General features: G+C 49.4%; 1 protein-coding gene across 1 annotated transcript in view; it reads right to left on the reverse strand.

Annotated features, from left to right (window-relative positions):
- PTPRN2 (protein tyrosine phosphatase, receptor type, N polypeptide 2) overlaps positions 1-16,083 on the reverse strand; it is a 496,295-nt gene that overhangs the window by 334,026 nt on the left and 146,186 nt on the right. Inside the window, exon 5 of the mRNA XM_005861191.2 lies at positions 3,702-3,804. Coding sequence (XP_005861253.1) covers positions 3,702-3,804 — 103 coding nt within the window. The remainder of the gene's footprint in view (positions 1-3,701; positions 3,805-16,083) is intronic.

Below are 16,083 nucleotides of genomic sequence, written 5' to 3' on the forward strand. Positions count from 1 at the left end.
GTACTTTCCCCCCTCGGCGGTACTTTCCCCCTCGGCGGTACTTTCCTCCACGGCTGTACTTTCCCTCCTCGGCTGTACTTTCCCTCCTCGGCGGTACTTTCCCCCTCGGCGGTACTTTCCTCCACGGCTGTACTTTCCTTCCTCGGCTGTACTTTCCCCCTCGGCGGTGTTTTCCTCCACGGCTGTACTTTCCTCCACGGCTGTACTTTCCCTCCTCGGCTGTACTTTCCTCCTCGGCTGTACTTTCCCTCCTCGGCGGTACTTTCCTCCTCGGCGGTACTTTCCCTCCTCGGCTGTACTTTCCTCCTCGGCTGTACTTTCCCTCCTCGGCGGTACTTTCCTCCTCGGCGGTACTTTCCCTCCTCGGCTGTACTTTCCTCCTCGGCTGTACTTTCCCTCCTCGGCGGTACTTTCCTCCTCGGCGGTACTTTCCCTCCTCGGCTGTACTTTCCTCCTCGGCTGTACTTTCCCTCCTCGGCGGTACTTTCCTCCTCGGCGGTACTTTCCCTCCTCGGCTGTACTTTCCTCCTCGGCTGTACTTTCCCTCCTCGGCGGTACTTTCCTCCTCGGCGGTACTTTCCCTCCTCGGCTGTACTTTCCTCCTCGGCTGTACTTTCCCTCCTCGGCGGTACTTTCCTCCTCGGCGGTACTTTCCCTCCTCGGCTGTACTTTCCTCCTCGGCTGTACTTTCCCTCCTCGGCGGTACTTTCCTCCTCGGCGGTACTTTCCCTCCTCGGCTGTACTTTCCTCCTCGGCTGTACTTTCCCTCCTCGGCGGTACTTTCCTCCTCGGCGGTACTTTCCCTCCTCGGCTGTACTTTCCTCCTCGGCTGTACTTTCCCTCCTCGGCGGTACTTTCCTCCTCGGCGGTACTTTCCCTCCTCGGCTGTACTTTCCTCCTCGGCTGTACTTTCCCTCCTCGGCGGTACTTTCCTCCTCGGCGGTACTTTCCCTCCTCGGCTGTACTTTCCTCCTCGGCTGTACTTTCCCTCCTCGGCGGTACTTTCCTCCTCGGCGGTACTTTCCCTCCTCGGCTGTACTTTCCTCCTCGGCTGTACTTTCCCTCCTCGGCGGTACTTTCCTCCTCGGCTGTACTTTCCCTCCTCGGCGGTACTTTCCCCCTCGGCGGTACTTTCCCCCTCGGTGGTACTTTCCCTCTTCAGCGGTACTTTCCCCCCCCCCCGGTGGTACTTTCCTCCTCGGTGGTACTTTCCCTCCTCGGCTGTACTTTCCTCCTCGGCTGTACTTTCCCTCTCGGCTGTACTTTCCTCCTTGGCTGTACTTTCCTTGTCGGCGGTACTTTCCCTGCTCGGCGGTACTTTTCCATCATACCCGTTCCCTATCTTGCTGCATCAGGAGTGGCTCCTGCAGGACTCCCAGCCCCCCAGCCTCTGTTCTTGCATCTAGCCCCTTCTCCCAGTGCAGTGGAGGTTTCTGGGATGGTTCATGCTGCACAGGTGAGTCTCCAGGAGGAAGGAAAGAGAAGTGGTTGGTGTTTAAATGCCCAAATGTAACTTACAGACCAGTGTGAAGCCCTGGCCATTGCACTTGGTGGTTGGAGTATCAGTCCCCATACCGAAGGGTAGTGGGTTTCATTCCTGGTCAAGGGCATATACCTGCATTGCAGGTTTGATACCATCACCCAATTGGTGTGTGTGTGTGTGTGTGTGTGTGTGTGTGTGTGTGTTTGTGTGTCTCCCCCACTCCCTCCCTTCCACTCTCTAAAATCAATGGAAAAAATATCCTCAGGTGAGGACTAACTAAATAACTAATGATTACTGTCAAGAGTTTGAACTCATTCAAGACAGAGTGGCCTACGTTTTATTTTATTTTTTAATGGAAAAGTCTTACAGACACCGAGAACTCCTGCACGTCCACACTCGGTATGGGTCTCATGCTCACCCCCGAGGGACTTGGAAACCGACTTCTTGGGTGGCGTGGGCTACTTCCTGTCAGATGGGGCACCACATTCCCGCTCCCAGGCTTGCCGAGCAGAGGCTGTGGGTGTGGGAGAGTCTCTCCAGCACTCAGACTCCACACAGTCTTCAGGGAAGGGCCTGCCTACTTTCACCAACAGGAAGAGCAGGCACGAGCTCAGCAAGGAGAGAGCAAGCCTCCCTGAGGCTGTTGTTGGACTCAGTCCTCCACCCACTGCATCTCAGCTCCCTCCCTGCATCTCAGCTCCCTCCTTGGGCTCGGCCCCCCCCCTGTATCTCAGCTCCCTCCTTGGGCTCGGCCCCCCCCCTGTATCTCAGCTCCCTCCTTGGGCTCGGCCCCCCCCCTGTATCTCAGCTCCCTCCTTGGGCTCGGCCCCCCCCCTGTATCTCAGCTCCCTCCTTGGGCTCGGCCCCCCCCCTGTATCTCAGCTCCCTCCTTGGGCTCGGCCCCCCCCCTGTATCTCAGCTCCCTCCTTGGGCTCGGCCCCCCCCCTGTATCTCAGCTCCCTCCTTGGGCTCGGCCCCCCCCCTGTATCTCAGCTCCCTCCTTGGGCTCGGCCCCCCCCCTGTATCTCAGCTCCCTCCTTGGGCTCGGCCCCCCCCCTGTATCTCAGCTCCCTCCTTGGGCTCGGCCCCCCCCCTGTATCTCAGCTCCCTCCTTGGGCTCGGCCCCCCCCCTGTATCTCAGCTCCCTCCTTGGGCTCGGCCCCCCCCCTGTATCTCAGCTCCCTCCTTGGGCTCGGCCCCCCCCCTGTATCTCAGCTCCCTCCTTGGGCTCGGCCCCCCCCCTGTATCTCAGCTCCCTCCTTGGGCTCGGCCCCCCCCCTGTATCTCAGCTCCCTCCTTGGGCTCGGCCCCCCCCCTGTATCTCAGCTCCCTCCTTGGGCTCGGCCCCCCCCCTGTATCTCAGCTCCCTCCTTGGGCTCGGCCCCCCCCCTGTATCTCAGCTCCCTCCTTGGGCTCGGCCCCCCCCCTGTATCTCAGCTCCCTCCTTGGGCTCGGCCCCCCCCCTGTATCTCAGCTCCCTCCTTGGGCTCGGCCCCCCCCCTGTATCTCAGCTCCCTCCTTGGGCTCGGCCCCCCCCCTGTATCTCAGCTCCCTCCTTGGGCTCGGCCCCCCCCCTGTATCTCAGCTCCCTCCTTGGGCTCGGCCCCCCCCCTGTATCTCAGCTCCCTCCTTGGGCTCGGCCCCCCCCCTGTATCTCAGCTCCCTCCTTGGGCTCAGCTCCCTCCCTGCATCTCAGCTCCCTCCCTGCATCTCAGCTCCCTCTCTTGTCTCAACTCCAGATGAGGGAAGACCTCCACAATCACCTGGCAGTGAGCAGAGGGTGGAAATGGGGTTGGAGTTAAATATCCACTCAGTATAGTCGCTGTGTTTGGAGAACAGGAAGACTTGTGGGTGATTCAGCTCTTTGTACTAAGGTGAACTCTACTTGTTTCTGAACAATGAGAATCCTTGATTTCTCTGCTCTCAACCAAGGTTCATTCTGGAGATTCGGGACTTTTCCAAAGGTCTCAGGCGCCGGGGGCAGGGCTGGGGGACCTTGGGCTTGCCCTCGGTGAAAAAGGCACCTTGTAGTAGGGTCACCTGCACACCCTCCTCCGTGGGCTGATACAGTGGAGAAAGGGAGCACCCCTCTTCCTCATAGACACCCAAACTTTCAGGAAACTCTACACCAGGAAGACTGAGGGTGCTACATTAAAGAGAAATAGGCTTGACAGGTGCTGGCTGTGGGGTCGCAGAGACGTCAACCAAGTCGACTCACCTGGCCAGGTGGGCAGCATCAGGACGTCGCAGGTGGGTTCGGGGGACATGGGCCAGCTCCCGGGCCAGCACGTGCTGCGTGTAGTCATCCTGCCACGCGAAGCCTGTGGGGAAGATGCAGAGCCACATATGAACTTGGGAGTGGAGCCAAAGCCCTTGTTCAGTGTCATGAGGGGCCCTGTCCCCAGCAGGTAAGCCAGGCTCCGCACCCCTGCGCCTCACTGATGCGGGGGAGCAGGCGCTCTGCTCTGCAGGAAACTCGGGCTGAGCATTCGGTGGGAAGGGAGGGCTGCCCTCTGTGAGCGAGGCAAACCTGCTGTGAGGTCTGATCAAATCATTGAATCCACACGCTCCCCTGGGAGCTGGCCTTTAGCACTTCACAACGGACGGACGAACGGACATTCCCTTTCACTGAGCCCACATTCCACTTGCTCAGACCATTATCCTTCCCCTCTGGACCTTCTCAGGGTCCGGACCTGCCCAGAGAATGCTAGGCCCAGAAAAAGCTGCTTAGAATCCTTCAAAACCTCTGACTCTCCATCCCTGGGTGCTGGTGCCATTTTGGGGTTCAGCCCATCTGGTAGCTAGATGACCTGATAAATGTATAATCCCTCACCTCGTGTGTTCCTCCTTCAGCGACCCGAACACTTTCTACACAGGATGGGTGCAGTCATGGCAAGGTCTCACCGTGTGCACAGTTGCCCCCTCACCGCCACCCCTGGCGGCTTGTTCTGCAGCCCCAGCTGGTTAGAGCCCACACTTGGGATGAAATGAGGGGCATTGTTGCTGGGAAAGCAATCACCCTGCGGCTCAGTGGACCGGTTACATTATATTTGTACTCAAATGTTATGACAAAGCCTTATTTATAACAAGGGCGACGTGGTGATGGAGGCAAAATCCATGTGATTATGCATTAATTACACGCGCTGCAGATCGCATGATAATTACGCCCGAAATTACCAAATAACGCCCTGGAATAATTATTATGCAATTTGTACATTTTAGATCTTATGGTAACATGTTAGCACTTACAACTACCCCATGCAATTATCCATAATTACCTCATCACTAAATATCATGTAATTACAGAGATATTTTTATGCCCTGTGCAAAAACCCATTGCCACCTTCAGATCTGGACAGCTCCATGCTGTGTGCGTGTGTGCGCATGTGGATGGGGTGTGTGTGCATGCATGTGTAGTGCATTTGTGTGTATGTGTGTGCATGCATGTGCGTGCGTGCACATGTAGTGCATTTGTGTGTATGTGTGTGCATGCATGTGTGTGCATGCACATGTAGTGCATTTGTGTGTGCATGCATATGTGTACGCATGCATGTGTAGTGCATTTGTGTGTATGTGTGTGTATGTGTGCGATGCAAGGGGGCCCAGACTTGCTGAGATCACACGTTCCGGGCTGGATGAAAGCATGCTAAGGAGACACAAGCTCCCTCACGGGCACTCTTTAATACTTGTTTGAAATGCAACTCTGACATTTTTAAAAATGTACAAATGGCAACATTCAAACAGCGGCGTGATTCTAGCCCTGAAGTCTGACAGCACGACAAGTGGGAGCTGCCGGGGAAGCTGGCCTCGCCGCTTGGCGGGCAGCCTGCACTGAGGGCTCCGTCAGGGCGTAACAGTGAGAGGAGAGGCCCCGCAGGGACCGCCAGGCCACCGGTACCTGGTCCAGGACTAACATCCTAATCATTGCAAGTCTGTCCCATTGGCTACAGCAGCTAAAAACCACCGCAGGTGCAAGCCCTGTGTTCGTGGCTGCGATTGGTCCCAGCCCAGCCTAGGCTCCATGGAGAGCACATGTGTGATATTCGCGTAGCAGTGAGCACAGCTATACACACGCTGCTCCCGTGGCTTGAATGCTAACATCTACCTGGAAACAGGAAAACAATCGAGACTCAAAGGGAACTTCCCAGGAAACAATTAATTTAAATAACAGAATTTCAATAACACTCCCTATCGAAGGAGCACGGAAGTCGAGTGGTGTTGATTCCGGGGCCTGTGAAGAGGGCTCGACCCTTCCAGAACCGCAGTTGCCGATGGATAAAGGGCTCTGTGTGGGCATAGGGGAGCCTGAACCCCGGCCCAGGCATCTCAGTTCTCCGGGAGCAGGCAGGAGCTGGGCCTCGCTCTACAAACAAGAACCGCATCGCTCCAAGGGTTTAGGTGTCCCCAGGCCCCTCTCCCAGGGCACACAGGAGGAGCTGCCACCCTGGGCGGGTAGAAGCCACTTCCAGGAAACTGGACAAGACACTTTTCCTATCCCCGCTGAGTACCACTGACGACCCTGGAGAGTCTTCCCGCTGAGGCTGTGAGGGTGGAGAGAAGCCCGAGGACTCAGGACCTTGGGCCCAGGAAGGAAATGTGCGGGGTTGTCTGGCTCAGTGCCCGATCCTTAGGAACACAGCAGGCGCAGGGCCCAACTCTAGCGCCTCCCTCCCCCGGCCAGAGGGCAGGAAGGAGCAACTGAGCACATGCTACACAAACAGCTCCACTCCCACCCACACCACAAAGCGCAGACCACAGCACCCGCCCACCACGGCCAAGGGCCTCTGGGTGCCCTTCCCCACAGGCTGGAAAGAGGCCCCCACCTCCGGGGACCCTGCCAGGTGGGAACTGCCCACCATCACTGGGGACCACGTGGGGAGCTGAAACCCACGCGCCCCTGCCCAGCAGGACGGACAAGAGCTGCTCTCGGGTGTCAGCAGGTGGGGAACCCGACCCAGCAGAGCGGTGCCAGGAAAGGCCAGTTAAACCAGGTTCACTGAGATCCAGGGTCTCGTGATGGAATACAGAAGTGCCCAGGTTTCAACCGAAAACCAGTCCCCTGAGAACCAGAGAGATCTCAAACGGAATGAAAAAGGCCCCGTGGACACCCACCTGAGATGACGGAGACGCGAGCAGGGCCCAGCAAGGACGGCGAAGCAGCGGACAGAAACCCTTCCGCCCGGGCACAGGCACCAGCGCACCTGAGACTAGTGAACAGGAAGCCCGGCAAAGAAACAGAAATGAAATAAGAACCAAATGCAGATGTTGTAACGGGAAAAGGAACAGCTGAGTGGGTGCCTGTGATTGGAGGGCGGTGGGACGGGGAGTGGTGGGTCTGTGAGCTGCAAGACGAAGACACAGAAACCACCCCGTTCCCACAAAGGGAGAACATGGCCCGGGAAAACCGTGGGGCTACAGCCAAAGGCCCCAGTTCCTGCCGCCAGAGTCCCAGATGGAGAGGAGAAGGGGGCACTCACAGGGTGAAGACACTCAAAAAAGGGGTGGTGAACCCTTTCCATTTGGGCAAGAGATATAAACCCAAAGATTACAGAAGCTGACACACCAAAAGCAGACACCCAAATCCCCTCCTACTGCAAACTAAACACAAAGTAAAACGATTACAGCATCCAGAGAAACACAGCACCTTCCTACCGGGGAAGGGTTCCAATGACACAGGACTTCTCATCAGAACCTCAGAGGCCGTGGGAAAGCCCACGCACGTTCCCCGCGCTGAGGAAAGAGCTGCCCACCAGAACCCTGGGAACCTGCCAATCCAGGTACCCGGTGAAAACGTCTTTAAGGAATGACAGCAAATCAAGACGGTCTCAGAGGGGGGATGAGAGTTCTGTTTTTCACCAGCAGACTCACCCTGCAAGAACCGCTGAGCAGAGGTCTAAGCAGAGAGAGGAAGGAAAGGCGATCACGGGAGACAAAGGAAATGCAATCAGTTCAGTTTCCCTTGAGTTTCCTAGACTTTGTTTGGCAGTGGAAGCAAATGCAATAATACTGTCTGATGTGCTTCCAAAAATATGCTGAGGAAATAATTAAAACAACTGTAACAAATAGTAGGGAGGCGTCCTCGAGGGAGGTACGCATCCTACCAGCATATGCCACTCAAACTGGTAAAATGAAACCCCCAGTGAGCTCATGTGTAGATAGTGTAATATCTAGACCAAGCACTGAAAACATTAGCAAGAGAGTCACTCAAAAATACTATACACGGCCCTAGCTGGTTTGGCTCAGTGGATAGAGCATCAGCCTGTGGGCTGAAGTGTCCCGGGTTTGATTCTGGTCAGGGGTTGTGGACTTGATCCCCAGTAGGGGGCGTGAAGGCGGCAGTCGATCAATGATTATTTCTCATCATTGATGTTTCTATCTCTCCCTTTCCTTTCTTCTCTGAAATCAATCAATAAATATATAAACATTATACATAAGCCAAAATGGAATGCCTATGTGACCTAAAGAAATATAGGGGGATGGGGAAAAAGAGAATAGAACAAATACAAAACAAAAAATAACATAAGAAATTTAAGCCCCAAGATATTAAAAAAAATACCTTAAATGTAAATGGGTTAAATATACCCAGGAAAACAGACATAGACTGAGTGGATTAAAAACGCTCAACTCAAGATTAAAAATGGTGGTGGAGCAAGTGGATGCTGCCCAGGACCAAACTAGAATTACAACTAAAATACAGAAAAACTTCCTGAATAACCAACGGGAGACTCACAGGAGAGAACCCTGATAACTGAGAACAGAAAGTGGAGACGGCATAGAGACTGGTAGGAGGGGCAGAGGCACCAAAGGGCTGGTCTGGTGCCCACAGACAGCAGCTGAGTCCTGGAGAGATATCTCAACTGGGGGTGGGGGGAGCTTCTAAGAACTCTGGGGTCTAATCCCCAAGCTGGGCCCCCCAGCAGAGAGCACCACAACTGAGAAGGGTACCCACATGACATCTGGCTGTGAAAAGCAGCAGGCTGCTGTCTGCCAGGGAGAGACGGCTGGAAATTCAGTCATCCTCTTAAAGGGCCAATGCATAAAACTAGTTGTGGAGCCACCCACATTGTGCTCTGGCAGAGGGAGGGAGGAGTGGACTGGAGCTGTGTGAGCAGAAACCAGGATGGGGGCTTTAGAGTTAGAGCTCAGAAAGCAGACACCCTGGTTTTCTATGCTGATTCATTTGCTCACACTATGGAGGCCATCTTCCTCACACAGACATTTGCTGTACAGGTGGCTTTGCCTGGGGGAAAGACAGTTGACCCACCCTATTGGAAAACACCTTGCCCCATGGTGTGAGTTTCTGAGGCCCAATAAGAGACTGAGAAAAACAATTAGCCTCCAGGCAGAAGCAATTGCCCCACCCTGTTGGAAAAAACTCTCGCCACACTTGTGGACAATGGCCTAAGGGTAATTCAAGGCAGAATCCTATCAGTCTGCAGGCAGAGGCAATTTCTGGAGGCTTTGAGTGATTGCCTGATCTAATTAGTAAGAAATAGTGTTTGACACTGTCCTGCACTGGAAATTGAGAGGTGTAGCAAATCAACCTACCACCTAGTCATAAACCCAAACAGGCAGCCAAAATGAGGAGACAAAGAAACAACCCCCAAATGAAAAAATAAGAGAATTCTTCAGAAGAAGCGATAAATGAAATGGAGATAAGAAAATTATCAAACATAGAGTTTAGGACAATGAGGTAAAGATACTCAACAACATGAGAAAAGAGATAGTAACTATGAAAACAGAAATAAATGACATAGCACAAATAAAGAACACATTGAAAGGAATACTCAGCTGACTAGTGGAAGCTGAGGATTGAATCAGTGAATTAGAAGACAGGTTTGAAAAAAATCACTCAGAGAATCAAAAAGAAAAAAAACAATTAAAAAACAGGAGGACAGCGAAAGAGAGCTGAGGGACAATGTGAAACATAACAATATTAGAATAGCAGGTGTGCCAGAAGAGGCAGAACGGGAGAAAGGAATAGAGAAGGTGTTTGAAGAAATAATAGCAGAAAACTTCCCTAACCTGGCAGAGGAAAAAGTCACACAAGTTCAAGAGGCATAGAGAACCCAAACAGGCCCATGCCCAGACACATCATAATTAAAATGTCAAAAATTAAAGACAAAGAGAGAATCTTAAAGGCAGCAAGAGAAAAGCAAGCTGTTACCTACAAAGGAGCTCCCATAAGGCTGACACCTGATTTCTCATCAGATACTCTACAGGCCAGAAGGGAATGGTATGAAGTACTTAGGGTAATGGAAAGCAGGGATCTGAGACCAATATTACTATATCCAGCAAGGCTATCATTCAAAATAGAGGTGAAATAAAGTTTTTTTCCAGACAAAAGGAAAAAAAGGCTAAAGGAGTACATCACCACCAAGCCAGCATTACAAGAAATGCTAAAGGGACTGCTGTAATGTGAAGAAGAAATAGAGAGAGAAACCTAGCCATACAGATTTAAAATGGCAATAAATAAGTACCTATCTATACTAATAATAGAGGAATGTGCAAATTGTCTGGGGCGCTGTTACAGTAATAATAACGACCAAACAGCAGGCTGTGTGAGGTGACAAGGCCGGCAGGGGGGTTAGTGAGGGACGACCAAACGACTGAACAGCAGGCTGCGTGGGGCGACCTGGCCAGCAGGGGGGCAGTTGGGGGCAACCAGATTGTGGAAGGGATGTCCAACTGCCAGTTTAGGCCTGATCCCCAGGAATGGGCCTAAACCAGCAGTTGGACATCCCCCAAGGGGTCCTGGATTGGAGAAGGTGTAGGCTGGGCTGAGGGGACTCCCCCCCCCCCAATGCATGAATTTTGTGCACTGGGCATCTAGTCAATAATAACCCTAAATGTAAATGGATTAAATGTTCCAATAAAAAGGCATAGGGTAGCTGAATGGATACAAAAACATGACCCAACTAAATGCTGCCTACAAGAGACCAAACTCAGAATAAAAGACTCACACAGAATGAGAGTGAAGGGATGAAAAAATATTTCTTCCATGCAAATGGAAACAAACAAAAGCAGGAATAGCAATACTCATATCCAACAAAATAGACTTCAAAATGAAAGCCATCACAAGAAACAATAAAGGTCACTACATAATACTAAAGGGATCAATCCAAAAGAGGATACAACCCTGGTAAATATATATATATTCAAGATAGTATTATTTTTAATTTATAAAAATAATTCTGGAGAACTTTAAGGGAGAGAGGAACAACAATACAGTCATAGTAGGGGACTTTAACACCCCACTGACTTCACTGGATAGATCTTCCAGATAAAAAAATTAACAAGGAAACAGTGACTCTAAATGACATACTAGATCAGATGAATTGAATAGACATTTATACAACATTTCACTGCAAAGCTTCAGAATATACATTCTTCTCAAGTGCACATGGAACATTCACAAAGATAGATCACATGTTAGGATACAAAACAAGTCTCTACAAGTTCAAGAAGACTGAAATCATATCAAGCATTTTCTCAGATTACAGTGGAATGAAATTAGCAATTAACTACAGTAAAAACACCCAAAGACATTCAAACACATGGAGGCCAAATAACATGTTATTAATGAATGGGTTACCAACAAGATCAAGAAAGAAATTTTAAAAACTTCCTGGAAACAAATGAAAATGAACACACAACAACCCCAAATCTATGGGACACAGTGAAAGCAGTGCTGAGAGGGAAGTTCACAGCACTACAGGCCTATCTCAAAAAACAAGAAAAATCAACAATAAACTATTTAACCCTACAACTTAAAGAACTAAAAAGAGAATAACAAGAAAAGCTCAGAGTAAGATGATGGAAGAAAATAATAAAGATTAGAGCAGAAATAAATGACATAGAGGCTAAAAGAAAATACAAAAAATCAATGAAACCAAGAGTTGGTTCTTTCAGGGATAAATAAGATTTATGAACTGTTAGCCAGACTCATGAAGAAACGGAGAGAGGACCCAAATGTATAAGATCATAAACAAAAGTACAGAAGTAACCACTGACACCACAGAAATACAAAGGATTGTAAGAAAATACTATGAACAACTATATGCCAACAAGCTGGACAATGTGGATGAAATGGAAAAATTCTGGAAAAATACAACCTCCAAAAACTGAATCAGGAGGAATCAGGAAACCTGATTAGGCCAATAACAACTGATGAAATAGAAGCTAAAAAAACTTCCAGCAAACAAAAGCCCTGGTCTGGAAGGCTTCAGGCGGAGTTTTACCAAACATTCAAAGAAGAACTAACACTTCTACCCCTCAAACTATTTCAGAAAATCCAAGAGGAAGGAACACTTCCAAGCTCTTTTTATGAGGCCAGCATTATCCTAATTCCAAAACCAGATAAAGACACTACCAAGGGGGAGAATTACAGGCCAATATACCTGATGAACGTAGATGCTAAAATCCTCAACAAAATATTAGCAAATTGGATCCAGCAATATATTAAAAAGATCATACACCATGACCAAGTGGGATTTATTCCAGGGATGCAAGACTGGTACAATATCCATCAATCAATATACGTGACACATCACATAAACAAAATGAAAGACAAAAATCACACAATTGTATCAATAGATGCAGAAAAAGCATTCAACAAAATCCAACACCCATTATTGATAAAAACTCTCAGCAAAGTGGGAAGAGAGGGAGCATATCTCAACATGATAAAGGCCATATATTACAAACCTACAGACAAAAACTAATAGCATTTCCCCTAAGAACAGGAACAAGACAGGCATGTCCGCTTTCACCACTCTATTCAACAGAGTACTGGAGGTCCTAGCCACAGCGAACAGATAAGAAGAAGAAATAAAAGGCAACCAAATTAGAAAGGAGGAAGTAAAACTCTCATTATTCACAGATGATATGATATAGAAAACCCTAAAGACTTCACCAAAAAACTATGAGATTTAATAAATGAATTTGGCAATGTGGTAGGATACAAAATCAACACCCCAAAATCGATGTTTTTTTTAAATGCCAATAATGAATTCTCAGAAAGAGAAACTAAATAAACAATCCCATTTACCATTGCAACAAAAAAATTAAGACACTTAGGAATAACCTTAACCAAGGAGGCCAAAGACCTTACTCAGAAAACTACAGGACATTGACAAAGAGATAGAAGAACATATAAACAAGTGGAAGAATATACCATGTTCATGGATTGGTAGAATCAATATCATTAAAATGTCCATACTCCAAGGCAATCTATAAATTCAATGCAGTCCCTATTAAAACTTCACAGATCTAGAACAAATATTCTAAAAATTTATATGGAACCAAAAGATACCCTGAAGAGATGCAGCAATCTTGAGAAAGAAGAACAAAGTTGGAGGAGTCACAATACCAGATCTCAAGTTATACTACAAAGCCACCATAATCAAAACAGCCTGTTACTGCCACAAGAACAGGCATATAGAGCAATAGAGCAGAACAGAGAACCCAGAAATCGACCCAAGCCATCATGCTCAATTAATATTTGACAAAGGAGGCAAAAGCATATAATGGAGTAAAGACAGTCTCTTCAATAAATGGTGTTGGGAAAATTGGACAGATACATGCAAAAAATGAAACTAGACCACCAACTTACACCATACACAAAAATAAACTCAAAATGGATAAAAGACTTAAATGTAAGTCATGAAACCATAAAAATCCTAGAAAAAACTATAGGCAGCAAAATCTCAGACATCTCTCATAGCAATATGTTTACAGATACATCTCTTAGGGCAAAGGAAACTAAGGATAAAATAATCAAATGGGACTACATCAAAATAAAAAGCTTCTGCACAGCAAAAGAAACCATCAGCAAAATGAAAAAGGAGCCCACTGTGTGGGAAAACATATTTGGCAATGATACATCTGATAAAGGGTTAATTTCCAGAATATATAAGGAACTCATACACCTTAACAAAAGGAAGACTAACAACCCAATGAAAAAATGGGAAAGGACATAAATAGACTCTTCTCCAAAGTGGACACACAGAGGTCAAGAGACATATGAAAAAAATGCTCAAGGTTCTGATCATCAGAGAGATGCAAATCAAAACGACAATGAGGTACCATCTCACACCTGTCAGAATGGCTACTATCAACAAATCAACAAATGACAAGTGCTGGCGAGGATGTGGAGAAAAGGGAACCCTTGTGCACTGCTAGTGGGAATGCAGCCATTATAGAAAACAGTATGGAGGTTCCTGAAAAAATTAAATATGGAACTTTTATTTTACCCAATGATCCCACTTCTAGGAATATATTCTAAGAAACCCAAAATACCAATCAGAAAGAATATATACATCCCTATGTTCATAGCAGCACAATTTACAATAGCTAAGATGTGGAAACAGCCCCAGTGCCCAGCAGGTTGGGATAAAAAAGCTGTGGTACATTTACACAATGGAATACTCTGCAGCTGTAAAAAAGAAGAATCTCTTACCCTGTGAGACAGCATGGAGGGACCTGGAGAGTATCATGTTAAGTGAAATAAGCCAGTGAGAGAAAGACAAGTGTCACATGATCACACTCATATGTGGATTCTAAGTAACAAAATAAACTGATGAACGGAGTGGATCCAGAGATATGGAAGCAGGGAACAGAGTGCGGAATCTCAGAGGGAAGGTGGGGAGGGTGGGTGGGGGGGAGATAATCAACCGAGGACATTGTATGCAGATATGCATGGCCCATGGACACAGACAATGGGGCGGTGAAGGTGAGGAGCGGGCAGGCTGGAGGGGATCCATGGGAGGCGAAAAGGGAACATATGTAATACTTTCATCAATAAAGAATTATTTTTTTAATGTCCAACTCAACTATATGCTGTTTATAGAAAATTCACTTCAAATATAACACCATAGGCAGGTTGGGAGTAAAAGGGTAGGAAATTAATGTCATTAATTGAAAGAAAACAGCACTGGCTACAGTAATGGCAGATACATGAGTCCTCAGAGCAAACCACATTGCGAAGGACAGGGAGGGGTAAGGATGCGAGGGTCAGTACTTCCATAACATACACAGCACACCACACGGCAGGTGTGAGGCGCACAGGCTGAGAGGACTGACGGGGAAATGGACACACCACAGCTACAGCTGGGGACTTCAGCCCACTTTACCAACCAACTCAGGGAGGGAATGTGCAGAGCTAGCGAACAGCCCACGGTGCTGTCAGCCTACAGTTCTGCCAGCCTGTACAGGACCCTGGGCAGCAAGTGCAGAGCCCATGCCCCGCCACGGGCCCACGGGCAGGGCCTGGGGGCGTGTCCTGGGTCAGAAAACAGACCTCAGCACAGGAAAGGGATCCAAATCACTGCGCTCCATTCACATGGAGCCCGACTGGAAGCGAAGAGCATACTTACAAGAACGTCTCCAACAACTGGAAAGTAAACAGCACACGCTGCGTAACCGGGGTAGAGGGACCCCGAGGGCACAGCCCGTGAGCCGCAGCGACAGCGAAAGGCCACAGGTCGGAGGTGCTGGAGCAGTGGGACTGCACGGAGTGCAGCTTTGCTGCCAAATGCTCACCTTAGAGAAAGTTTCAAATCAATCACCCAATCCTCGCGGGGAAAAGGCTCGGAAGGGAGCAAAGTGAACCCACAGCAAGCCGAGGATGCAGTAATAAAGAGCAGGGCCAATAAAAATGAAATCAGAAACAAACAGAGAAAGTGAAAACAAACCAAAAAGCCAGTTCTCTGAAAAGATTAGCAACATTGACAAATCTCTAGCAAGACTGACAAAGAAGAGAGACCAGTCACAAACGACCAAAATCAGCAATCAAGCGGGAGATGGATACACACCTGCAGACCCGCCAGAAGCAAACACATGAACACAGAGCTTGGGAAACAGACCCTCCCCACAGTCACGAGCCACGCACCCGTCCCGTCTGACTCGAGGCGTCTGGTGCCCAGGAATAATTCATATTTAAAACATCCCCCAAACCAAGCTCCTTGGCACATCTGCTGTGAGGGCCAAGGCCTCATCAGCCGCCAGGCTGTCCACACGCCAGAACTCGTCGCCATCACCCCGGGGGACGCAGCTCCTGGGAGGCCCCGAGCCCCTGCGGAGGGACCGCCGTCCTGTGGATGGAGAGCTGCCCCCTGGGGGGGGAAAGCAGAGGCTGGGGCTGCCGTGTGGCGGGGAATGAAAGGAGCTGCTGCTTGCACGGTCCGCAGGCCTGTGCAGACGTGGTCGAGGTGTCACACGGCCACCCTTAAGAGATGGGGCCTGGGACACTCCCTTCCCTGTCGCTGCCGTTATTCAGAAAAACGGTTCTCTTGTTAAAATCAGGAGTTTCTTGGGTGAAAAACACTTCGCAGGGTTCCGATGAGGTCAGGCCTCCCTTGTTCAGTATCGCAAGCCCAGAAGGTGAGCTGGTTCTTGCCACTGAACTTGTGTCGGTTCGGCGGCTCGGTTCCAGGGGCCCACAGTGAACACGAGGCTAGCGGGAGGGGAGGGCGGCGTCTTTGCTTCTGAGAAAGGAACCGTCCAGCGGCCCGTGAACAAGAGCTAAGCTGTCCAGCTACAGAAGCAGTGCGTCCTCAGGCTTCTTGGCGATATTTGAAAGATGCAGCGAAAGCCATGTA

The sequence above is a fragment of the Myotis brandtii genome, unplaced genomic scaffold, assembly GCF_000412655.1.
Source record: "Myotis brandtii unplaced genomic scaffold, ASM41265v1 scaffold145, whole genome shotgun sequence".
Taxonomy (NCBI): Eukaryota; Metazoa; Chordata; class Mammalia; order Chiroptera; family Vespertilionidae; genus Myotis; species Myotis brandtii.